General features: G+C 45.2%; 1 protein-coding gene and 1 long non-coding RNA gene across 3 annotated transcripts in view; one reads left to right on the forward strand and one right to left on the reverse strand.

The window, feature by feature from the left end:
* The window catches only part of SEC61A2 (SEC61 translocon subunit alpha 2), a 39714-nt gene extending 30869 nt beyond the window's left edge, over window positions 1–8845 (reverse strand). The window contains exons 1-3 of the mRNA XM_085897962.1: window positions 8602–8845; window positions 8331–8398; window positions 5786–5851 (exon numbers count right to left, since the gene is read on the reverse strand). Of these exons, the coding sequence (XP_085754088.1) occupies window positions 5786–5851; window positions 8331–8398; window positions 8602–8608 (141 nt within the window). The 5' untranslated portion in view covers window positions 8609–8845. The remainder of the gene's footprint in view (window positions 1–5785; window positions 5852–8330; window positions 8399–8601) is intronic.
* Window positions 8846–9085: 240 nt separating this feature from the next.
* Window positions 9086–26032, forward strand: LOC147018376 (uncharacterized). 2 transcript variants are annotated; one of them, XR_015062357.1, is made up of 4 exons: window positions 9086–9601; window positions 19059–19275; window positions 19555–19656; window positions 21652–26032. It is a non-coding gene; the product is annotated as an uncharacterized LOC147018376 (long non-coding RNA). The 2 variants fall into 2 exon arrangements; XR_015062356.1 differs by lacking the exon at window positions 21652–26032 and having other exon boundaries at window positions 19555–19846.
* Window positions 26033–26446: the final 414 nt, after the last annotated feature.

The following is a 26446-nucleotide window of genomic DNA, read 5'->3' on the forward strand; positions in this document are numbered from 1 at the left end:
AGATTTTGTTCCAAGGTTATCGAAAGCTCTTGGAAGACCAACGACGACATGGATAGCCAAAATTATTCCATTTTCTTATTGTGTCTGCCAATGAAGACTTTGTGGCCAAATGCTTTCACGAACCGGCTGGAGGGGCATGACGTTGACTGAAGCGTATTTGTGCAGGAATTTGGAATTTGTTCAGAGTACCGGCAACAACTCGCCTACTCTTTGAGAAAGGCGCTCGCTGAGAGATCTTCAACATCCAACAAATAATGCTAACAGATGAGACACCCACGTTATCTATTGAAGGGATGGTGAAATTTGTGATGCATGCTCTCCGCACAAGCCTGTTGAATCCAAAGCTCTTGGCAGAGCTTGCACATATCCCACGAGCAGAACAAGAACATTGGGAGACATCAGTATGTCTTACATGATTTACAAGGACTGGCAAAGATCACATCCTTAAGGACAAGTTAATTTCCCCACTTATATGATGTATATGGTGTATTTTATTATAACTTACGATACCGGCTTCCACCAGGTGGCGATGTACACTGCACAGTTATACAGAGAAAATTGGGGTGCTCGCCCCACCTTGAATACTGGGATCTATGATTATTCGAGAGTATGATTTTTATTTTTTTTTGGAAGTTAATCTTCACGATGTTCATGACGCTCGGCATCTCTTACCGTATAATTAAAACATGTTGGGCATGGCACTTCCCACTTCTGGAAGTTTTTTTTTCACTTTAACCACTTAAAAGGCTTCTGCACACACAAGTAAATTTTCAACTTTATTATTATTTTTTTCAACTCATTCTATCCAGCAGTTCAGGAGTGTATACAAGCAATCAATAAATAAAAAAATAACCACAAATATGATTACCTCCGCCACCGAAGGGAGACGGAGGTTATGTTTTCACCCGTCTGTCTCTGTTTGCTTGTCTGTCTGTGAACAGGATCTCAAAAAAGTTGTAGATGGATTCAAACTAAATTTGGTGAACATGTTGGGTGTGTGACAAGGATGAAATGATTAGATTTTGGTGAAGATCTGGATATTCGAATTTTTTAAAAGTGATTCTTCACCATCAAGAGATCGAGATAAAAATGATACATAGCACGATATCTCAAAAAGTTATGGACGGATTCAGACCAAACTCGGTGGACAGATTGGGTGTGTGACAAGGAAGAGTTGATTAAATTTTGGGAAGATCTGAATCCAGATACGAAAATTTTCAAATATGTGATTCTTCACCATTGAGAAATGGGGCCAGAAATGATCATATATATATATATATATATATATATATATATATATATATATATATATATATATATATATATATATATATATATATATATATATATATATATATATATATATATATATATATATATATATATATATATATATATATATATATATATATATATATATATATATTGTTGCGGTATTCGCGCCCGCCGGCGTGCGACGGCCACGTAACTCGAATCGCGGCACGCCGCCCACCGGACGGACAATCCAGTCGTGACCCTCTCGGACTAACGCCGGGAACCAGTCACGGGTGGACCTTTCGGTCTCACCGCGATCGAGCCAATCAGCCCCCGCGTGGGATAGGGTTGCTCGCCAAATTCGAACTACCTAAGTACCCACGCGGAGGGTAGACCGGGCGATCGCACCTCGCCGCAGGTCGACTTCGGACACGGGCCACTTAAGCGACCCGTTCCGTACTATCAGAATAACCGAGCGGTGTTATCGTCGACCTCGACGGTTCGATTAATTATCGGGCGTATTCAGCCCACTACCAACCCTTTACGTGAAGCAAGATGGGGATTCAATGGAGGAAAAGACGAAGCGAAGCGGGAGAACAGTTCAACAATAAAGCACATTTATTCGCGACGAACGGAAAGCACACAAATACAATTCCACCAAATGCACACAAAAAAGAAAACACAATTCCATTTACACAAAAAGCAAACATAAAAGTGAAAACACAGTGCAGAGCTAATACCGACTACCGAGCACACGGCAACACTTATACAATTCTACTTCACAGACGGCGCCGACAACACATACCCAAAACCAAGGAAAAGAAATACCTCAAGAATGAGGCAGGCCTGAGGCCGAGACCGGGTCGGGCCTACCCGTCTGGTGATGAGACGCGGAGCGGCGATGGCCCCGCAACCCGCGGGCCTCGTGGACGGTCTCTGACAGGGGGTGGGAACGGGGCCCCCTTGGTCGCACTATCTCAGCGCGGGGGGGAAACAGGAGGGGGTTGCTGATGCTCGGGGTATAGAGGATCTTTATTATCCCTGGTGTGCGTCTCCACCTCGGCCAGGTCGCGCTGCCGGCCTCCCTCGGGCATGCAGCTCCTGGCACCGACGCGAGCACCCCCTCGTCCGACTCTCTTCAGCTTCTCCAGCCACTGCAGGCTTCGGGCTCCAGTCTTCCACACTCGTCCCCTCCGTTCCGACTCCTTCTCGTTCTCGACTCCTTCTCGTTCTCGTTTGCGACTCTCTTCTGACTCCTTCCCGTTCTCGTTCTCCTCTTGCGACTCTCTTTCGTTCTCGTTTGCGACTCTCTTCTGACTGACGAACACCGTCCTTTTATCCCCCCGTAACTTCGCCTTTGACCCCCTCCCTTTGACCTTTCACCTCGCTCCCCATTGGCCCGAGAAAAAGTGGGCGTGAAGGCTTTTTGATCCACAAATTTGCATATATCGATCGTTCTGGAGGCGGGGCCAAATCGCCCCTCGCTCACCGATTGGACGGCAAAAAGTGGGCGTGTGTCGTTTTTGATCCGTTTTTGAAGCACAAAATCCGTGATTTTGTACACGCTGTTCGACGCGCGTTCTGCATGAGTCCAACACCGGTACCCACAGCGGGGCAAGAACGGTGGCGATGCTACGGTTGTGAGGTGTGCGTGAAGGTCGTGGCGGTTGTGGTGAAGCGGTGGTTGTGGTCGGTGGTTGATGTTGTGGTTGTGATCATGGCGGTTGGTCCAAAATAAAGATAGTAAAAGAAAAACGGCTATCCTGAAGAGTCGCAGCACGTATAAATGACATGTATTCCCACTAGACAACGGGTTTGGGCCTAACTACACATGCACTTACCGAGATACCTCACCTAAGGGACCTGAATGGTGGTTTGCGAATCTGGTAACCACAACAATATATATATATATATATATATATATATATATATATATATATATATATATATATATATATATATGTCTAAAAAAGATCCGACTAAAAAGTAACGGGACTGAAGCTGCTGTGTGCTCCACTTACACAACTTGAATTAACGGGTTGCGTCAGTCTTTAGCAACATTCCAGCAATATATATGATTAGTGATGGTTGGCTGTGCTCATTGTGTGATTTTTTACAGGTCGTGCTTTACACGTTGTCTTGTCCGAGTCATCACGCTACGAGTCGTGAGCAGAGAGCCAATCTGAAGTTTCTTGCCAAGCTTGGCAAAACACCTTCCAAATCCTTCGCAATGCTGCAGCGAGTCTACGGGGAAGAAAGGATGTCACGTACATGTGCGTTTGAATGGCACAAGAGGTTCAAAGAGGGAAGGGAGGAGGTTGAAGACAATCCACAGTCTGGAAGACCTTCAACGAGCAGAACGGCGGACAACAGAGCGTGTGAAGCAGATGGTGCACGCAGAAAGTCGACTCACGGTGCGGATGATTGCTGAGCAACTTTCCATCAACAAGGACACTGTGTGGAGCATCACTGAAAATCTCAAAATGCACAAGGTGTGCGCAAAGATGGTCCCCAAGCTGTTGTCTGAAGACCAGAAACAGCAAAGAGTCAGTCTGTCAAGACATTGTCGAGCGCCTCGAGGACGATCCAGACCTGCTCGGGAGAGTCATTACTGGCGATGAATCGCGGATATTGGAATACGATCCCGAGACCAAACGGTAGAGTCGTCCGTGGAAAAGTCTGGCATCACCAAATCAAAGAAAGCAAGGAAGTCGAACTCGAAGGTGAAGGTGATGCTCATCGCGTTTTTTGACATCAAGGGCATCGTCGACTTCGAGTTTCTACCACAGGGTCAATCAGTGAATCAATACGTGTACAAGGAGATCCTCCGGCACCTCATGAGATCAATCCGGGACAAGAGGAGGGATCTGTCGGAGAACAACGCCTGGGGGCTTCACCATGACAACGCCCCTGCTCACAGTGCCCTGAGCATCCGACAGTTTCTGGCAGAGAGGAGCGTGCCAACTCTGGAGCAACCCCCATATTCACCAGACTTGGCCCCTTGTGATTATTTCCTATTCCCCAAGCTCAAGGGGGGTAATCAAGGGGACCCGATTTCCTGATGTGGAGGCCATCAAAAGGGCCGTGACGACGGAGCTCTGGAGGATTCCAGAAGAATCCTTCGGGGGTGCATCGAAGCGTGGAAGAAGTGGATGGACAAGTGTGTGAGACTGGAGGGAAACTACTTTGAAGGGGACAAGCTGTGATTTCAATACATTTTTTGGAATAAATTTTCTGTGAAGTCAGTCCCGTTAATTTTTTAGACGGACCTCGTAGATTATATATATATATATATATATATATATATATATATATATATATATATATATATATATATATATATATATATATATATATATATATATATATATATATATATATATGATCTCAAAAAGTTGTGGACAGGTTATGCCAAAACTTGGTGGATGAGTTGGTGAGATGACAAGAACAAGCAAATTAGATTTTGGTTCAGGTCAGTTGATCAGACCTATCGGAGGGATACACAACGTAAACTGTTCAGCCTGGCAGAAGTGTGCGCCCTACCAAGTGCCGTTCTAGTTGTTTTTGTTTTCATTTGATAAATATACCATACTCTTTATGGTATATCAGAGTTTTGGTGCTGCCAAAGCAGTTTATTGGCAAGGTTTATACTGGGTGGTTTGCCATTGCCTTTCCAGCACCGTTTGTCCATGTTCCATCCATTTAAATGATGAGTATCAAGCAAGGAAGCAGCACGTATCATTTTTAACGTCTTTGGTATAATTCGGCCAGGGTTTGATCAACTGACCTCCCAGACTCAGAGGGGGCACTCCAACGATTGTGCTAGAGTCTGGTGTAGTGTGACAATTCTAAAACCTCTGTGATATGCATAACTTTCATGCAGAAAAATCAAAATACCTACTCACACCAGGCAACGCTATACATTACACATTTACTGAGAAATAATTGGTGTCCTCCCTCAACGCTGAACCCACGGGACTATGACCGCCAAAGAAAAAAAAAAAAAAATTCCCAGGCAGTGCATGCCACCCTCATCCCCTCAACCCCATGGGATTATAACCTTAATATAATAAAATTCAGCATGGCAAATTTATTTATTTTTTAATAATCCAGGCCAAATCTTACAAATAAAAGAAAATTGCAATTACAAGTTTTGAGCGAACATCAAACACTCATAAATACAGAAAATTCAAAACAATAATTACAACTGTTGAAAGAAGAACACCTTTTAAATCACAAGAACAATGTACTGCACCAGTTACGACACCAATCACACACTTAAACAGGGTCATCAACTACAACTGTCAATTGGGCAAACCAGCAGATCGCTAAATATTTAATTAAAAGAACAAACATCAGTCCTGATGGGACAGAGTCCAGCTGTCCTTTCCATGTCCATATGTTAACTATCCCAGATATTCTGTCCACATACATACCAGACTTAAGAAGCCCAAATATAGTCACAAGCTTCTAGTGAACTGAAAACAGCTTTAACACTCGATATGAGGGTATAAAACTAAATAGCACATACCTGGCAACAAACGAGGAAAATGAAGAGCGTTATCGCCGTCCATAGTACCTTTTCCCTGAATTGAATCTGCAGCCAGGTGCGAACAAGAACAGGAAAGTAGGTAGGTAGGTTGACGAAACAGGTTGTGCATCATGTGTTGACAGTAATCTAAATCATGATGGAAGAGCTTGGACACAGACAGGTGCGAACAACAGGTAGGTAGGTAGGATGACGAAACAGGTTGTGTATAATGTGTCGACAGTAATCCAAATCATGATGGAGGAGTTTCGACACAGACAGGTGCGAACAACAGGTAGGTAGGTAGGTAGGTTGGAAGGTAGGTAGGTAGGTTGACGAAACAGGTTGTGTATAATGTGTCGACAGTAATCCAAATCATGATGGAAGAGCTTGGACACAGACAGGTGTGAACAAGAACAGGTAGGTAGGTAGGTTGACGAAACAGGTTGTGTATAATGTGTCGACAGGAATCCAAATCATGATCGAAGAGCTTGGACACAGACAGGTGCGAGCAAGAACAGGTAGGTAGGTAGGTAGGTAGGTTGACGAAACAGGTTGTGTATAATGTGTCGACAGTAATCCAAATCATGATGGAAGAGCTTGGACACAGACAGGTGTGAACAAGAACAGGTAGGTAGGTAGGTTGACGAAACAGGTTGTGTATAATGTGTCGACAGGAATCCAAATCATGATCGAAGAGCTTGGACACAGACAGGTGTGAACAAGAACAGGTAGGTAGGTAGGTTGACGAAACAGGTTGTGTATAATGTGTCGACAGGAATCCAAATCATGATCGAAGAGCTTGGACACAGACAGGTGTGAACAAGAACAGGTAGGTAGGTAGGTTGACGAAACAGGTTGTGTATAATGTGTCGACAGGAATCCAAATCATGATCGAAGAGCTTGGACACAGACAGGTGCGAGCAAGAACAGGTAGGTAGGTAGGTAGGTAGGTTGACGAAACAGGTTGTGTATAATGTGTCGACAGTAATCCAAATCATGATGGAGGAGTTTGGACACAGACAGGTGTGAACAAGAACAGGTAGGTAGGTAGGTTGACGAAACAGGTTGTGTATCATGTGTTGACAGTAATCCAAATCATGATGGAAGAGCTTGGACACAGACAGGTGTGAACAACAGGTAGGTTGGTAGGTAGGTAGGTAGGTTGACGAAACAGGTTGTGTATAATGTGTTGACAGTAATCCAAATCATGATGGAAGAGCTTGGACACAGACAGGTGTGAACAAGAACAGGTAGGTAGGTAGGTTGACGAAACAGGTTGTGTATAATGTGTCGACAGGAATCCAAATCATGATCGAAGAGCTTGGACACAGACAGGTGTGAACAAGAACAGGTAGGTAGGTAGGTAGGTTGACAAAACAGGTTGTGTATAATGTGTCGACAGTAATCCAAATCATGATGGAGGAGTTTGGACACAGACAGGTGTGAACAACAGGTAGGTAAGTAGGTTGACGAAACAGGTTGTGTATAATGTGTCGACAGTAATCCAAATCATGATGGAAGAGCTTGGACACAGACAGGTGTGAACAAGAACAGGTAGGTAGGTAGGTTGACGAAACAGGTTGTGTATAATGTGTCGACAGGAATCCAAATCATGATCGAAGAGCTTGGACACAGACAGGTGTGAACAAGAACAGGTAGGTAGGTAGGTTGACGAAACAGGTTGTGTATAATGTGTCGACAGGAATCCAAATCATGATCGAAGAGCTTGGACACAGACAGGTGCGAGCAAGAACAGGTAGGTAGGTAGGTAGGTAGGTTGACGAAACAGGTTGTGTATAATGTGTCGACAGTAATCCAAATCATGATGGAGGAGTTTGGACACAGACAGGTGTGAACAAGAACAGGTAGGTAGGTAGGTTGACGAAACAGGTTGTGTATCATGTGTTGACAGTAATCCAAATCATGATGGAAGAGCTTGGACACAGACAGGTGTGAACAACAGGTAGGTTGGTAGGTAGGTAGGTAGGTAGGTTGACGAAACAGGTTGTGTATAATGTGTTGACAGTAATCCAAATCATGATGGAAGAGCTTGGACACAGACAGGTGTGAACAAGAACAGGTAGGTAGGTAGGTTGACGAAACAGGTTGTGTATAATGTGTCGACAGGAATCCAAATCATGATCGAAGAGCTTGGACACAGACAGGTGTGAACAAGAACAGGTAGGTAGGTAGGTAGGTTGACGAAACAGGTTGTGTATAATGTGTCGACAGTAATCCAAATCATGATGGAAGAGCTTGGACACAGACAGGTGTGAACAAGAACAGGTAGGTAGGATCAGGTAGGTAGGTAGGTTGACGAAACAGGTTGTGTATAATGTGTCGACAGTAATCCAAATCATGATGGAGGAGTTTGGACACAGACAACAGCAGCAGCAGACACGAGAAACACATATGGACATGGGATTTGAACCTGCGTTCCCGACATCACGCGTTCGTGTTTCAGATGGAAAGAGCAGCAGAAGGTGAAGCCATGGTTACCAACGTTAAAAGCGTCTAGGTCGACGAAGGGATTACAAAGCCGTACCTTCCTTTCGGGTTTCTGAACCTCAGGCAGTATCGCACAGAAGGGCTTGATCACTTCCAGAAATTTGACTGTTAAAAAACCACAGGAACAAGTTACAAGGTTACTAATGACATAACAATCATAACCACTCGTTTAACAGCCGAGAATACATAACGTAACCGTCTTGTAACCAAAACTAGACAAACGACGAGACGAAATTCGAGCGCCTCGAATTGAAAGCCAACAGCAGAGGGTGAAGGCCCAACGTTTCCGACCGGCCGGACAGACGTACTCCCCATGACGACGCCGAGTTGAAGGGCTCGGCGCTGGGATCCGCGCCTGCTGACAGCAGCTCTGTCCGAAACAAAACACCGGATGACAACAAAGCACAAAGCAAGTGGCGACGAAGTTGCTCAAATCGTCTGAGCCGGAGACGCAGCACAGGCGCACTTAATGGCGATGAACCGGTGTGCTGACGTCACTTCCGTCCACGTACTCATACATTGGAAAAAAACCCCAGATTCCCTCAATGGCGGTTTACACGTCAGCGCTGCTCGTGACGACATTAATCATTATAATTCTGTCTTCGATTAAAAAAAATAAAAATGAAAAAAGGATACGAAGTTCAATGGACGATGAAGTCCTGGATGGATATTATAATTAAAGGGGAATCTGTGTTTTTCACCTCAGCCTCGAATAAATACAGTATATTCTTTAATAATAATAATAATAATAATAATAATAATAACAAACAATAATGATTTTAAAAGTAAAACATTGATGTCCATTTCACCTGGATAACACGGCTCTGAAGCGGATTGTGTAAAAAAAAAAAACTTTATAGTAATTACACATTGATCTCAATAATATATAATATAGTTTCACAGTGAGGCTGTTCAGGCGTGACAACAAGCGAACAGACAAACTGCATGGCGCGGGAAGACTTGAGCAATGAAAACATCGACAGGTTCACACTCGTACCCCCGATCTATATCAATGTAAGGGACAAATAAATCTCGGGAGTGACTAAAAATAAATAATAAATAATAAACACTATCACTGTCCTCTTACTCCTCTTCCTCTTCTTTTTATTCTTCTCGCCTCAGGGTGTGTTCTTTGTCCGCATGCAGCATGAGGCTGCGGAGTCCCGTGATTGGCTGAGGGTGCTGTATTGCTGGTGGTGCAATATGCCCTCTGCTGGGCAAGGCAGGATTTTGGAATTTGATCAGGTTCCGGCGATAGCTTGCCTACGAATTGCTGGCAGACGACACAAGTGTGTGCTGACATCTCAGGTATGGAAAGAATTAGGATGCTTTTACATCTTTATCCCACCCCCTCCCCTTCTCCTCTTCCCTATCCTCCCTCCCCTTCCTTCTGCCTCCTCTTCATACTCCTGTTCCCTCTCTCTCCTCCGCCTCCTCCCACCCCCTGTTCCCTCTCCCTCTCCTCCTCCCGCCTCCTGTTCCCTCTCCTCCTCCCACCTCCCGTTTCCTCTCCTCCTCCCACCTCCTGTTCCCTCTCCCTCTCCTCCTCCCGCCTCCTGTTCCCTCTCCCTCTCCTCCTCCCACCTCCTGTTCCCTCTCCCTCTCCTCCGCCTCCTCCCACCTCCAGTTTCCTCTCCCACCTCCTGTTCCCTCTCTCTCTTCCTCTCATCCTCCTCCTGTTCCCTCTCTCCCTCTCCTCCACTTCCTCCCACCTCCTGTTCCCTCTCTCTCTCTCCCTCTCATCCTCCTCCTCCTGTTCCATCTCTCCCTCTCCTCTGCCTCCTCCCACCTCCTGTTCCCTCTCCCTCTCCTCCTCCTGTCTCCTGTTCCCTCTCCTCCTCCCGCCTACTGCTCTCTCTCTCTCTCTCTCTCTCTCTCTCTCTCTCTCTCTCTCTCTCTCTCTCTCTCTCTCTCTCTCTCTCTCTCTCTCTCTCTCTCTCTCTCTCTCTCTCTCTCTCTCTCTCTCTCTCTCTCTCTCTCTCTCTCTCTCTCTCTCTCTCTCTCTCTCTCTCTCTCTCTCTCTCTCTATCTCTCTGTGTCTCTCTCTATCTCTCTGTGTCTCTCTCTATCTCTCTGTGTCTCTCTCTATCTCTCTGTGTCTCTCTCTATCTCTCTGTGTATCTCTCTCTCTCTCTCTCTGTGTCTCTCTCTCTCTCTCTCTCTGTGTCTCTCTCTCTCTCTCTCTCTCTCTCTCTCTCTCTCTCTGTGTCTCTCTCTCTCTCTCTCTCTCTCTCTCTCTCTCTCTCTCTCTCTCTCTCTCTCTCTCTCTCTCTCTCTCTCTCTCTCTCTCTCTCTCTCTCTCTCTCTCTCTCTCTCTCTCTCTCTCTCTCTCTCTCTCTCTCTCTCTCTCTCTCTCTCACACTCGCTCTCTCCTCAATAGGCTTCTCAGTTGAGACTATCTCTACAACTTGGTAAAGTTTCATGATGATCAGTTTGGAATTGTGACCTGTCAGCGATTGACAGGCAGACAAACAAACAGACAGACAGAATAACGAATGCAACCAATTGATGTACTTGAAAAATCTTCGATTTTCGCAAATAACAAATCAAAAATCACTTGTAGAGTGACATTTGGCAAAACAGAACAAAGTAGAACGGCACTCGGTAGAGCGCATATCTTCGCCAGGCTGAAAAGTTTACATTTTGTATCCCACTGATGGGCTGGATTTGAACCAAAATCTAATTTGCTTGTCACCTAATCAACTTGTCACCAACTAACCAACTTGTCACCACCAACTTGTCACCTAACCTCACCAACTTGTCACTTAAACTTCTTGTCACCGAACCAACTCATCCACCTAGTTTTGTCTTAACTCGTGTGTGATGGCGCCTGTTGTAGTATAAGTTAAGATTGTAGAAGTTCTAACAGGATAAATCTGCTCTGTGTCTGCTTTTGTAAATTGCTTGCCTTTTGCCGCACCCCATGAATTCTTTGCTGTCCTCCGCGGTGCATAATAATAAACACCATTTACTGTGTCACATACCTTTCCTCACTTGATTGTAAATGAATGCTTTATATAGAAATGTTTCCAGTTCGTTTTCGTCTTTTCCTTCATTGATCCAACATGGTTCGTATTCTAACTTAGCTGGGACGTTATTCCCCAACGATCTGTTTTTCTAGCCGGTACATTCTCGGCAGTTAAGCTCTGTTGCATCTGATTCGGTAAGGTGATCCGGTTTGAACAAGGCGTACTGAAGGCGTGTCTCCCGATAATTAAACCACGTGACCTTTAGGTGAACTGTATCAGACGGAGGACCCGAAGTCACGTGGTCGAGTTATTGGCGTTCACTGACGATTAGTGACCCGTCGCGTCACAAAGTTATTCATGTGCAAATTTATCTCAGTTTTAGAAATCAGGCCTATGTTGGCATTTTCACCTTAAAAATATTTGGTGTTTGAATTCATTGACCTGATATGCAAATCCCGATCAAATGAAAATCGAGGATTTTGGAAATTCAACCCAAGTTGTTGACCTCAAAAATAGTTGGTGGTTGAATTCAGTGACCTGATATGTAATTCCTCTTCAAATTTCAACTTGATCAGATTAAAATTGAGGATTTTAGAAATTTGAAAAGGTTGTTGACCTTTGGCTTTTGATTAATTTTTTGACCTCAAAATCAAATAGGATTTTTGTCTGACCACCTACTCTACCATTTGGTGAAGTTTCATGAAGACCGTTTTAAAATTGTGACCTGTAGGTGATTAAAGGTAAGCGGATAGACAAACGGAAGTGATCAACATACATGTCAAAAATACAAAAAAAAAAAATTGCCAAGTAACAAACAGACAGACAGACACAGATGTCGGAGCGTCGATCACCCTTTCAGTTGAGATATGAAGACGTCGATGTACTTGAGAGAAAACTGTTTATTATTATCTATCATACGTGTACACGGAGAGCATCAAACCACCAGGAACACCAATCGTGTAATTGAGGAAGCCTGGAGAGTGCCACTCTACCAGTCGGTTATATCACTCTCTTATATAGTCGGTTTTATTTTGGACAAATGCTTATCTCGCAATTGTCCTTCCTTTCAACCTAGGTCCAGCTGAGAGCAGCTGGTTCATTTCGTTCAGCAATTGGGAATCAAGCAAAGATAAAGAGGAAGTAAAGTTACTCCCTAAAGCTGCTCACACAGGATTACTAAAGGCTAACCACATTCTTATCTCTACAGTGTTCTTTATGAACAACAAGCAAGAGTATATTTCTTATTAGCTGCAAACCAGAGAAAGTAAAAATGGGAACAACAGAAGCTAACAAGAAAAAGGTACAAATCCCAACACAGACAGGGGTGAAAACAAAACCTCCATCCACTCTGCGTGGTGGAGGTAACAAGAAAATTACTTCCTGAAAATCTTTTGGAAAACTACGTTTCGAAGCCGAGGAGATGTTCTTGTTATTGTTTCCCTTGTAAAACTGCAATATGTGGAAATATGATTAAATGCAGTGCCCTTGTCTTTTTTAATAGGTAATTGTAGATTAGATGCCTTCATCAAATTTTCTGAGCTTGTTTACTGCCTATCCAGACTGGACCAGAGTATTTAAATAGCCGAGTTACAAGTATTTTGTGTTGTGAAAATGCTATACTTAATATCCCTTCTTTCAACCTAGGAAATGACCATTCAAACAAGTGTACTGAATATTTTCCTGCATTTTGACCTTGCATCAACTGTCTCTGTCTCTCTCTCTGTCTCTGTCTCTGTCTCTCTCTCTCTCTGTCTCTGTCTCTGTCTCTCTCTCTCTCTGTCTCTCTGTCTCTGTCTCTGTCTCTCTCTCTGTCTCTCTGTCTCTGTCTCTGTCTCTGTCTCTGTCTCTCTCTGTCTCTCTCTCTGTCTCTCTCTCTCTCTGTCTCTGTCTCTGTCTCTCTCTGTCTCTCTCTGTCTCTCTCTGTCTCTCTCTGTCTCTCTCTGTCTCTCTCTGTCTCTCTCTGTCTCTCTCAGTCCCTCTCTCAGTCTCTCTCTCTCTCTCTGTCTCTCTCTCTCTGTCTCTCTCTGTCTCTCTCTGTCTCTCTCTGTCTCTCTCTGTCTCTCTGTCTCTGTCTCTGTCTCTGTCTCTGTCTCTGTCTCTGTCTCTGTCTCTCTCTCTCTCTCTCTCTCTCTCTCTCTCTCTCTCTCTCTCTCTCTCTCTCTCTCTCTCTCTCTCTCTCTCTCTCTCTCTCTCTCTCTCTCTCTCATCATTTTGTCCTCTCCCCAACATGGTCAGAGACAGGGGCCATTGAAATGACTTCAGTCCGACCAAGCGAACATCTGTCCATGTACTTTTGTGTACGTGATATTTCAAAAACCATTGAACATTTAGATTTCATATTGCAGATATCTGTTCCTCACGACATTATCTCAACCTGATTAGATCACAGCTGTGATTTTGCTGCATTAGGTCTCCATGTTAACCATCTTGGTAACTAGTCTTGTGTGCGTGATATTGTCTAAAAAAAACGTTCAAGATTTACCTTCAATATTACACAGATCTATTCCTCATACCACCCAAAAGGCAGAGGACCTAGAGTATCAGCAACTTGTTCTGTTTTCTTTCCTTCATTCTTGGAGGTTTGAAACCTTGTTGAGGGACGATTCACAGCTGATGATCTGAGGAGCCTTTGACTTGGTCAGTTAGTCAATTTAAAAGGCCAATTTATTGTTTTCGCTGTTGTTAAATATTGATCCATTCATTTTGTGTGCAGCCGATGGCTGATGGTTTGCATCATTGCTAGAAGTGTGGCTGTGCTACAGATGCAGTGCCCCCTGCTGGTTATGGCAGGAATTTGGAATTTGTCCATGGTGCTAGTGAATACTCGCCTACTCTTCGTGAAGGACACCGTGGGATTTTTAACGTCCACCGACTAATGCAGGTAGATAGGACGCCTGCCCGTTTAATGTCCATCCGAGGGACGGCACACATTGATGAATTCCCCTGCCTGTGAAACACTGGGATGACAGTTTATAGCTGGGTCAGGATTCAAACCCAGGCTAGACAGCCAAGAGGTGAGTGTTTGTACCTATCGGCTGGATCCCATTGGTCGGCTCAGAACTTGCTGTTGCCATGTGTCCTCTCGTTGCCGCCATGTGTTCTCTCGCTGTCGTGCTTGCTTAGTTCTCACTGGCAGGCGAATGCAGGCTATTTTGGATGAGCTTTGTTGGTTTGTGGGGGTTTGTGGTGTAGTCATTGATGTTGTGTGGATTGGGTCATTTAAAGTGTTTTATATGTGTTGGAGAAAGAGGGAAAGAACAATGGGGCTGACACTGCTACGAACACAATACATATTTCCCCCCATCATGAACATTGGACTCCCAAGTCTACCTAATCATGATGCTACGACATAATTACTCGGTTGTTCTACGTGATTTTGGTATGCCACACCCTGGAGGTTTCCGAAAATCCATCACAATATATACAGGTAGTGGAGAAAAATAGTGGAAACACCTGGGTAAATGAGGGACACCAAGTATATTGAAAGCAACGGCTTCCACACAGGTGTGGCCGACGTGTAAATTAAGCAAATAACATTCCAGCATGCTTAGGGTCATGTTCAAAATTGCCACACAAGCCTGGTTGCCTCTATTTATGGCTAGCATGGCTGCAAGAGGAGACCTCAGTGATTTTGAAAGAGGGGTGATTGTTGGGGCACGTTTGGCAGGAGATTCAGTGACAAAGACAACTCAACTTGCTGATGTTTCATGAGCAACGGTGTCTAAAGTGATGTCGGCATGGAACTTTCAACGTCTGCTGACTTTGTGTGAAGGGAAAGACATCTTCAGCAAAGGGCAACAGTGGGTGGATGCGCCGACTCCAGGATCATGATATCCGTGCATTAATTTGCCGTGCAAGGCAAAACAGGCGAGCAACTGCAGATCAATTGACAGTAAATTTTAACCTGGAGCATGAGCAGTCAGTTTCATCAAAAACAGTTTGCTCAGGACTCCACGGAGTAAGATACCATAGACTGGTTTCAGTGCACAACCGCTCATCACACCTGACAATGCACGTTTGCAAGTCCAATGGTACAAAGAGCACAGGCAATGGACCACCGAGCAGTGGAGAAATGTGGTATTATCAGATGTGTCATCCTAAATGTCTTGGTTTCCACAGTGTGAAGCTGAGAAAGGTGGGAGGCAGGAGCACCAGCCCAGAGGGGAGAGCAGTACTCAATCAGGCTGCGGACAAAAGCTTTGTATGTGGTCAGGAGCTCAGGTGGGCCGAGGAAGGGCTTTGCAAGGCGGAGCATTCCCAGTCGGCGACCGGCTTTGGAGACCAGGTTGGAAATGTGGCTTTCCCAGGAAAAAAACATGGTTTTCAGAAGAAAAAAAATGCGTTTGAGTTCCCTGTGACCTCATTATGTGTCTGTTTCCTTGCATTATAACAATTAAAGTTCCAAACTGCAAAAAATATCGATTTGATTCAAATTCTGATTACGCTAAAGGGAATAAAACTGAAAGTAGAATTTTGGTTCGCATTTAGCAGCAACTGATGTAATAGAGACAAATCAAACAACTTACCTGTCTCTATTACAACTATTTTATATTCCTACTTCACTGTTACCCTCCGGTGATGGAAATTACGTAGTATTCAGCATCCACAGTTGAGCAGTTTTTATCCCCCGCCGCGTGGCGGAAGGGGGATATTGTTGTCACCCGGGTCATCCGTCCGTCCGTCCAGCTGGCTGGCTGGGCGTCAACATTTATAGCTGTGAGTGCGATAACTCATAAACTGTTTGCCATATCGATTTGAAATTTGGGTCACACATGTACCACCTGAAAAGGAAGAACCCTATTGATTTCGGGCGTGGCCGGATCCAAAATGGCCGACTGGGGCGGCCATCTTGAAAAAATGTTTTTTGTAATAAATGGAAAACCGCTCATCTGATTTCAATTATTTTTGGTTACTACATTCCTCACCCCTGGGGAACTTTTTCGAGATGATGACCAAATCGTGTCTTGTTTCCAATTCACCTCCCTCATTATCTGGAATATGTATGACCTTTTCATTCAATGGCGGGGGATTCCCCATCTCTGATGGTATATTTATGATTTGGATGGCCATTGAATCAAGTGGTCATTAAGTTGCAGGATTTCTTCAGATCTCTCTGCCATATCTCATTGGAAATGCATTTCAATCCAATAGCTCATCAGCTGGCATGAAATAGGAATCGCCACACATGTGCAGAAGGTCCACAACAGGCATTCTGAATTCATCCAATGTTTTTGAAATGGATTGTTTGCTGCGGAGAATGCAGAGGTCCAGAGATGGCGCCTTAAGCTCACTGTACAAGGAGGAATGGGTGCGTGAGCAATTTGTAAATAATGTTGGATTAATCTTATGAAAGGCATGCCTGTTGTGTTGGCTTAATGGTTAGTGTGGTGGGCTTGGTATCCGAGGGTCCTGAATTTAAATCATGCTTGGCCGTTGAATTAAACCTGTCATCCTTCCAAGGTCGGCAAAATGAGTACCAGCTTGCTGGATAATTGAGGCAGTCGAGTGTCCTTGTGTCAGAGTGGTGATTTGTCCAGGATTGTGCTGTCCAGGCCCAGCAGACCGCTTTGGCAGCACCAATGCTCTGTACAGAATATGGTCCCAATGGATGGATGGATGGATGGATGAAAGGCAAGAGGATTGTAAAGCAGAGAATATTTACATACTGGTATATCTATTTAAGTGACCAAGGAGCTTGTGACATTTAACTTGAAGCAAGAACCGGATTGGATGTATGTTTAGAGGTGTTGTGTCGATGAGTCTTTTGCCAATGCTTCAGGTTTTTCACACTAACATATTGGATATATATATATATATATATATATATATATATATATATATATATATAGATATATATATATATATATATTGTTGTGGTTGACGAAATTCACAAACCACCATTCAGGTCCCTTCGGTGAGATATCTCGGTAAGTATATGTGTAGTTAGGCCCAAACCCGTTGTCTAGAGGGAATAAATGTCATTCAGGCGGGCTGCGACTCTTCAGGATAGCCGTTTTTCTTTTACTATCTTTATTTTGGACCAGCCGCCATTACTACCACCACCAACCACGTCCCACAACGCCGCTTCACAACAACCACCAACCACAACGCCGCTTCGCAACAACAACCACCAACCACAACGCCGCTTCACAACAACAACCACCAACCACAACGCCGCTTCACAACAACGACCACCAACCACAACGCCGCTTCACAACAACAACCACCAACCACAACGCCGCTTCACCACAACCGCCACGACCTTTACCGTCACAACTCGCCACCATCGCATCCACACCATCTCGCGCCACTCGTGGGCACCGATACTGGACTCGTGCAGGGCGCGCACCGAGCAGCGTATTCAAAAAACATCACGGACTTTCCGCAGAAAACGGATCAAAAACGACTCACACCCACTTTTGTTCCGTCCAATCGGAGAGCGTGGGCGATTTGGCCCCGCCTCCAGGGCGTTGGAGTGAGGACGCTATATGCAAATTCATGGATCAAAAAGCATTCACGCCCACTTTTCCTCGGTCCAATGGGGAGCCAGTTAGAGAGGTGAAGGGTCTGAGGTAAAGGGTCAAGGGTGAAAGAGCGAAGCCACGGGGCTCATATAAACGGCTGCGTTCGTCAGTCAAGGCAGTTCAGTTGAGTTGTGCGGAGTTCAAGAGAGTCGTCGGTGGAGCTGGAAAGAAGTGAGAGAAGTCAAGAGTGAAGAGTTGGGACGAGCCAAGAGAGGAGACGGAGAGGGCGAGTAGACGGAGCTGTGGAGAGGTGACGGCGGCGAAGGCGGACGAGGGGGTGCTCGCGTCGGTGCCGGGAGCTGGAGAGGGAGAGGCCAGCAACGCGACCGAGGTCGAGGAGGAGACGCTCGCCGCGGGACCCGAGACAGGGTGATATCCTCCTTCCCCCGAGCATCAGCAACCCCCTCCTGTTTCCCCCCCGCGCTGAGATAGTGCGACAAAGGGGGCCCCTCTCCCACCCCCTACCAGACACGGTCCGCGAGGCCCGCGGAGTTGAGGAACCACCGCCACTTCGCGTCTCATCATCAGACGGGTAGGCCCGACACGGTCTCGGCCCCAGGCCCGCCTACCCCCCTCATCCTGGAGGGTGGTTCTCTTTTCTTTTGCTTTGGGAATATGTGTTGTCGGCGCCGTCTGTGAAGTAAAATTGTATAAGTGTTGCCGTGTGCCCAGTAGTCGGTTAGATCTGCATTGTTGCATTTGCTTTTTGTGTAATATTGCATTGTCTTCTTCTTTTACATGTGCTTTTGGTGGAATTGTATATGTGTGCTTTCCGTTCATCGCGAAATAAATGTGCTTCATGTTGAACTGTTTTCCCGCTTCGCTTCGTCTTTTCTTTCATTGAATCTCCATCTTGCTTCACGTAAAGGGTTGGTCGTGGGCTAAAACGCCCGATAATTAATCGAACCGTCGAGGCCGACGAATAACACCGCTCGGTTATCCCGATAGTATGGAACGGGTCGCTTAAAGTGGCCCGTGTCCGAAGTCGACCTGCGGCGAGGTGCGATCGCCCGGTCTACCCTCCGTGTGGGTACTTAGGTAGGTCGAATTTGGCGAGCAACCCTATCCCACGCGGGGGCCGATTGGCACGATCGTGGTGAGACCGAAAGGTCCACCCGTGACTGGTTCCCGGCGTTAGTCCGAGAGGGTCACGACTGGATTGTCCGTCCGGTGGGCGACGTGCCGCGATTCGAGTTATGTGGCCGTCCGCACGCCGGCGGGCGCGAATCCGCAACAATATATTGGATATTTATATTTCTCTCTGTCTGTCAGGATGTGGCTTTCCAGTGTGGATCCTTTGAAGCTGAAACCAGGCGCAGTATCTTCTGCATCTTTGGGTGCACTCCAGAAAGCTACAGGCATTCTTCTCTTGGAGGAGAATGTTCTCCAGTATCCAGCAGCATCACCAAATACTGTACATCACACCAAGAGATTTAATGGACCACCTGCTCAAAATCCTCCTGACTGCTCATTGGTTTGAGCTTGCCAGGTCTGTGAAGAATTTTGCTATTGATAAACATTACTACAGTATTACTTGTGAAAAGTTTTTCTACTTTTCTGTTTTCTTTTTCTTTTTTCTCTCTCCTATGCAAAATAGTCTTTGAAACTATATCCTCATCATCTTTTCCATGTCAATCTTTTTGTTTTGCATAAACTATGAAACGTGTCTAAATTTTGCTTCATTTTTATTGGGCTTTTAAAAAATTCTGCCGTGTGTGTGTGTGTGTGTGTGTGTGTGTGTGTGTGTGTGTGTGTGTCCATTTTTCAGGCCTTACCGCTCTCTGGGTGACGGACACCGTGGGAGGGCTGTTTTCTGAACGTCTAGCAAGTCAGAAAGCCACACAGCAAGGCCTGGATGCCAAGGCACGGGGTGACTTTTTATCAGCAGCTGAAATTTATAATAAGGCAATTTTTGTGAGGAAATAATAGGCAGATCATCATTGTTTACTCATTGTTATGTGTTTGCAATGCCACACTGATACCTCTGTCATCTTGTAGAACAAGGCTATACAAGGAACCTTGTCAGGAGGAGAACAATTAACCCATGATGCTCCATCAAGCCAGGCACGTATGACCTTTAATTCCTGATCTGGGCACATAATTTTCATATATATATATATATATATATATATATATATATATATATATATATATATATATATATATATATATATATATATATATATATATATATATATATATACACACACACATATGTTTGTTTGTTTGCCTGTTCATTTATAATTGTATTACTCTGCCCCCTGTGGTGAATAATAATGGTCATTGAATTGTCCCCCTATGGGGGGAAGACCCTCTCGTGGACAAGCCGTCACTGCTCCTATGGTTGGCAGTGAGTGTTCCGGAAGCAGCGGGGGAAAGAGAGTGGCATCTCTCTGTGGGACAATTGTGTGGTTAGCTTGTGGGTAGCTCAGATGGCAGAGGACTGGTTTGGTTCACCAGAGAATCTGGGTTTGATTCCTGGTCTGGGTGTGTAATTTTCCCACACATACATATGTTTGTTTGCCTGTTCATTTATAATATATAATATATATATATGCATTTTCATACATACACACACTCCATAGCTAAAGGTATGTGGACACCCCTTCTAATTAGTGAATTCCACTATTTCGGCCACACACATTGCTGACAGGTGTATAAAATCAAGCACACCACCATGCAATCTCCACAGCCAAACATTGGCAATAGAATTGGCCATACTGAAGAGCTCAGTGACTTTCAACGTGGCACCGTCATAGGAGGCCACCTTTCCAACAAATCAGTTCATCAAATTTCTGCTCTGCTAGAGCTGCCCTGGTCAACTGTAAGTGCTGTTATTGTGAAGTGGAAATGTCTAGGAGAAACAACAGCTCAACCGCGAAGTGGTCGGCCACACAAGCTCACAGAACGGGACTGCCGAGTGCTGAAGCACGCAACACGGAAAAATCGTCTGTCGTCAGTTGCAACACTCACTACTGAGTTCCAAACTTCCTCTGGAAACAACATCAGCACAAACACTGTTTGTTGAGAGCTTCATGAAATGGGTTTCCATTGCCAAACAACCGCACATAAACCTAACATCACCATGTGCAATGCCAAGTGTCGGCTGGAGTGATGTAAAGCTCACCGCCATCGGACTCTGGAGTAGTGGAAACACGTTTTCTGGAGTGATGAATCACGATTCACCATCTGGCAGTCCAGTCCGACGGACGAATCCGGGTTTGGTGGATGCCAGGACAATGCTACCTGCCTAAATGCATCGTGCCAACTGTAAAGTTTGGTGGAGGAGGAATAATGGTCTGGGGCTGTTTTTCATGGTTCAGGCTTTGCCCCTTATTTCCAGTGAAGGGAAATCTTCATGCTACAGCATACAATTACATTCTAGACGATTCTGTGCTTCCAACTTTGTGGAAACAGTTTGGGGAAGGCCTTTTCCTGTTTCAGCATGACATTGCCCTCATGTACAAAATGAGATCCATACAGAAATGGTTTGTTGAGATCAGTGTGAAAGAACTTAACTGGCATACACACAGCCCTGACCTCAACCCCAACGAACACCTTTGGGATGAATTGGAACAGCGACTGCGAGCCAGACCAAATCTCCCAGCATCATGCCCGACCTCATTAATGCTCTTGTGGCTGAATGGAAGCAAATCCGTGCAGCAATGTTCCAACATCTTGTGGAAAGCCTTCCCAGAAGAGTGGAGGCTGTTGTAGCAGCAAAGTGGGGACCAACTCTATATTGATGCCCATGATTTTGGAATGAGATATTGGATGAGCAGATGTCCACATACTTTTAGCCATGTAGTGTATCTTCCATACTAATAAAGGTGTGTGTGTGTGTGTTTGTGTGTGTGTTTGGCAGTGTCTCTCCTCCATAACTCCAAAACCATGAAACCGAGCAGCCTGAAACTTTTCATGAATACGAAAAAAAAACTCCAAGGAAGTGCAAGAGTGAAAATTGGGTGTTTGGGTTAATTGAAACACCCCTTTTGAAGATAATTAATGGCCTTATTTAATTATATCCTTTCTCAGGCACATCTTCGGTCACCACTCCCTATGGGGTCTAAAGACGTATCCGAGGTAACCTCGCTGGGGTCTGAAGCTGTTATGTTTTTTTTTTTTTTTGGCCTGCTCAACCACATGCTGACTTGGAACAGGCCAGAACGATTTCTTAATGAGTTTTTTTTTTCCATATTCCTCACTCATGTTATCAAATGCCTCTTCATTATCGCTAAGAATCTCTGTATACACTGTATATATTAAAAAAAAAAACTATAGATTTCAAATTAGGAGCTTGGAGCGATTTCATGCATTATATGATATGATTTTCCACGATCGACTCTCACGGACTAATTAAAGTACATCATCAAAATATTATTTTGGTTTTGAGGATCAGATATACAGACTAAATATGTGTCAAAATCTGATAACTTAAAGAAATAATAGTCTTATAACTAAGCCGATATACCTATTTACTTTAAGTAAGCAAGGCTATGTTCCCTCCTCTATTGATCCACAAGAAAATGTGAAATTTCCAAAGCATGAAACATCTTTTTCTACTGTTTGGAGAATTATATTGAGTGAACAAAATATTTAGGAACGTGCCAAAATTAATTGGCTTGATTGAGCTACATGATTTAATGCATTCAATGCTTGACCTCACGCCCTGTCCCCAGAGGTACTGCCTATCCATCGTGTCTACCAGATCTATGTCTATATTTTTGGAGATTTCGGGAGGTGCTCTTCAGGGAATCAAAACAAATCTGGTAAAAACTGACGTTTTAGAAAAAAGTTATAACGTTTGCACGACCCCCGAACCGATGTGCCACGTAATACGTGCACAGATGATCAGGCAACATGGTGGATTTTCTGCAATGTTTATTTCATGGGCGATTGAACTTTGCGATGTCTCCAGGGTTGTTCTGCATTAAGCAGCAACTCTTTTGTGGATAAATTCATTATTTCATAAATTGCTGCGTGCATGGTGAAGACTGGCTTTAACGTTAAAGGGATCCTTTTATGGTATGCAGCGACAGCCTGGCCAACCATTCTTTATCAACCATTAAATTGGAATGCTTCCTTGAGTGCTTAAGCCACTTGCCGAGCACTCTGTTGATAGCGGTACTGCGCTACGTCATTCTGAGTTAATCGTTCACTCACTGCAGACGCTTTTGCCACACCATGTCATTGACCCCGAGCGAGTGCTTCGTGCTTCGTCATTCATTCTGAGTGAGTTGTTGTGAAATAACACCTGATTTGAGCCGGTTGTTGTATTAACGTGTTTTCTAAATTACCGAGCCAAATTTTTTTTTTTCCCACCCGGCACTTGCAGCTGTTTATAATTATTAATGTTTGTGAACATATCCCTAAAACGTCTATATAAATGCAACGTTGTTTTTCGGTGAAAGCTACTCAACGTGTGTGTGTGTGTGTGTGTGTGTGTGTGTGTGTGTGTGTGTGTGTGTGTGTGTGTGTGTGTGTGTGTGTGTGTGTGTGTGTGTGTGTGTGTGTGTGTGTGTGTGTGTGTGTGTGTGTGTGTGTTCATAAAGCATACCATGTTACATATTCTCTCTGCTTACTCCCCTACTCCCACTCCTCTCTCTTTCTCTCTTTGTTCCATCCTTGCTCTACCCCTCCCAATACAGTGCAGCACTCTCCTCCCACACCTCTCTCACTCTCCCCTCCTCTCTCTCTCTCTGTCTGCCTCTGGATATGTCCAGACAATGGCTATGTCTGGATGGTGTTTGTCTCCGGATGTGTCTGAGCATTGTTTAGGTTCGGATGGGAGTTTGTCTCTGGACAGCTTGTCTCCGGATGTGTCTGGACAGGAGTTTTCCTCCGGACGCGATCGGGTGATGTTTCTTTCCCAGACGCGTCCGGACGGTGTTTGTCTGGACGAGAGTATTTGTCTCTCGATGCGTCTGGGCAGTGTTTGTCTCCGGACGCGTCTGGGTGGTATTTGTCTCTGGACGGGAGTTTGTCTTTGGATGTGTCCGAGCAGTGTTTGTGGCTGGACAGCTTGGTTTCGAATGTATCAGGCGGTGTTTGTCTCTGGGCCGTGTTTATAGTATGACTGGTAGAAAATCGATTTCAGACATTATTTTGTTTCCATCTTCACTGTTCTTCTATGCAGAAGCATTTTGATGAGACGGTATGAATCGTAATTAACGCTCCACCGCACATCTGCCTTCCCTTCCTCTCATCTTTCTGTCTTCCCTTCCCCCACCCCTCCTCACTCCCCAACCATCTTCTTTCACCTCCACCTCTTCACACTCCCTCTCTTCCCCCCACTTTTTCTCCATCCCCCCTTTAGTATTGCCATCAGCGAAGTGATGGGTGGGATTTGCTAGTTTTATATAAAGCTCTTTCTAGCCACTGACTGACTGGCTGCCTCACTGACACTGACTGATAGTAAAGATCGATTCCTTCCCGGTGACGTAGAAAGCTGAAATTTTGCATGCCAATGGACATCGAAGCCCATATACCGGGAAAAAATCACAGAATCATGGGACATCCGTAAATGAAAATATAAATAAATGAAAAACTGCAGGTAAGCGACCCGAGAAAATGGGGAAACACGGTTCGTATGCTTACACATGTGCAAGCATACCCTGCAAGCAACATATAAAGCTCATTCTAACGACTCACTGACTGATATTAAAGTTCAGTACCTTCTGGGTGATATAGAAAGCTGAAATTTTGTGTGTCAAGACATTGAAGCCGATACACCAGGAAAAATCACAGAACTGTCGAAAAGCATCCGTAAATAAATGAAGAAAAAAGACTGTAAATAAATTCTTGAAAAAAAAACAAATGCAGGTGAGCGACCCAAGAAAACAGGGAAGCACGGCTCATTATTGCTTACATTGTGTAAGCATACCCCACTTTAGTACACATATATATTGTTACGGCTGTGGAAATTTGCATTACACCATAAAGGGCTCGTAGGTGAGATATCTTGATAGGTGCATGTGTAGTTAGCCCTAACCCGTTGTCTAGAGGGAATTTATGCGATTCATCCGGGCTGAGACGCTTTGAGTCAGTCGTTTTTCTTTTTCTATCTTTTATTTCAAACACACAACATTTCAACAACCACGCCATCCCCATCACAGCACCAACCACACTGCAACCACGCCACCTCCACCATCTACGCTACCACATCTTCACCAATCGCCATTCAACAGGCTCCGTGCGGTTACGATCTCCGTGGAGGGACAAACAAAAACCAACAAGGATGCTCGGTGGGCTTTTCCCACCTGTTTTTCCCGTCTGACTTCTCCGCGCTTTGGAGTGGCGGAAGAGCAATGCAGGTAAGAGGTCATGTGAAGGTGGGGCCTCTTTTTGGGGGAATAATTCCCTGGCTCCGAGCCAAAAACTGACTCCCTCGGCCCCCGGACGGAGCGGGGTGGAGGGAAAGCATGAGGGCACGCCCCCTTCGAGAAGCTTCTCCAAGAAGCTCGAAGGGAGGCGGGGCCAAAAACGGGGCGGGGTGGAAGAGCGGAGTCCCGCGCGATAAAAGACGGACACGGGCGGGCGCAAAAAAGCTCCCTGAGAGGCTCCCAAAAAGAAGGTTTCCTAAAAGGCTCCCTCTCGCGCTTCTTCTTCCTCTTCATCTTGGCTGGTGGTTCGGTTGGCTGGTCATCAGGAAGAGGTCCTGCGCCCGCGCAATGGCGAGCGGGCCTGTCACAAAGGCACGGACGGGAGACGCGGCGGCGCCCGTTGCGAGGTGGACCTGTGCGTCCGGACGGGGAGTGCCAGAGAGGGTTCGCCGGCCGTGAGAGAGGTCGGGGCCAGGCGTGACCACGCTGACGGTTGCGGGAGAGGGACTCACCAGACACAAAAGGGAAGTCGCGACTTCTTTCTTTCTTTTCTTTGGGGTTTTGGTGTGAATGTCCGTGGGTGGCGCCAGTTTGGCTAAAGTAGAACTGTTTAAGTGTTGCCGTGTGTACGCGTATTCGGTCGTAGCTCTGCATTGTTTCTTTTGTTTTAATTGCTATATGTGCATTTTTAATTGTGTATGGCTGTATATACGTGCGTGTGTGTGTGTGTGTGTGTGTGTGTGTGTGTGTGTGTGTGTGTGTGTGTGTGTGTGTGTGTGTGTGTGTGTGTGTGTGTGTGTGTGTGTGTGTGTGTGTGTGAATAAAACGCTTGCTTGTTGACTGTTTCCGCTCTGCTTCGTCTCTTTTCCTTTTTATTGACCCTCCATCTTGCATCACAGAAAGGGGTTCGTCGTGAGCTTAATACGCCCGGTAATTACTCGGAACCATCCAGGTCGACGATAACACTGCTCGGTTATCCTGATAGCATGGAACGGGCCACCCAAGCGGCTCGTGTCTGGAGTCGACCTGTGGTGAGGTACGATCGCCCGATTTACCATCCGCGTGGGTACTTAGGTAGGTCGAGTTTGTCGAACAACCCTATCCTACGCGGGTGGCCGATTGGCACGATTGTGGTGAGGTCGAAAGGCCCACCCGTGACTGGCTCCGGGCGATAGTTCCCGGAGGGTCACGACTGAATTGTTCGTCCGGTGGGCGACATGCTGCGATTCGAGCTACGTGGCCGTTCGCACGCCGGCGGGCACGATTTCGCAAATATATATATATATATATATATATATATATATATATATATATATATATATATATATATATATATAT

The sequence above is a fragment of the Eptatretus burgeri genome, chromosome 10, assembly GCF_056783735.1.
Source record: "Eptatretus burgeri isolate ZD-2024b chromosome 10, Ebu_testis_v1, whole genome shotgun sequence".
Classification (NCBI taxonomy): Eukaryota; Metazoa; Chordata; class Myxini; order Myxiniformes; family Myxinidae; genus Eptatretus; species Eptatretus burgeri.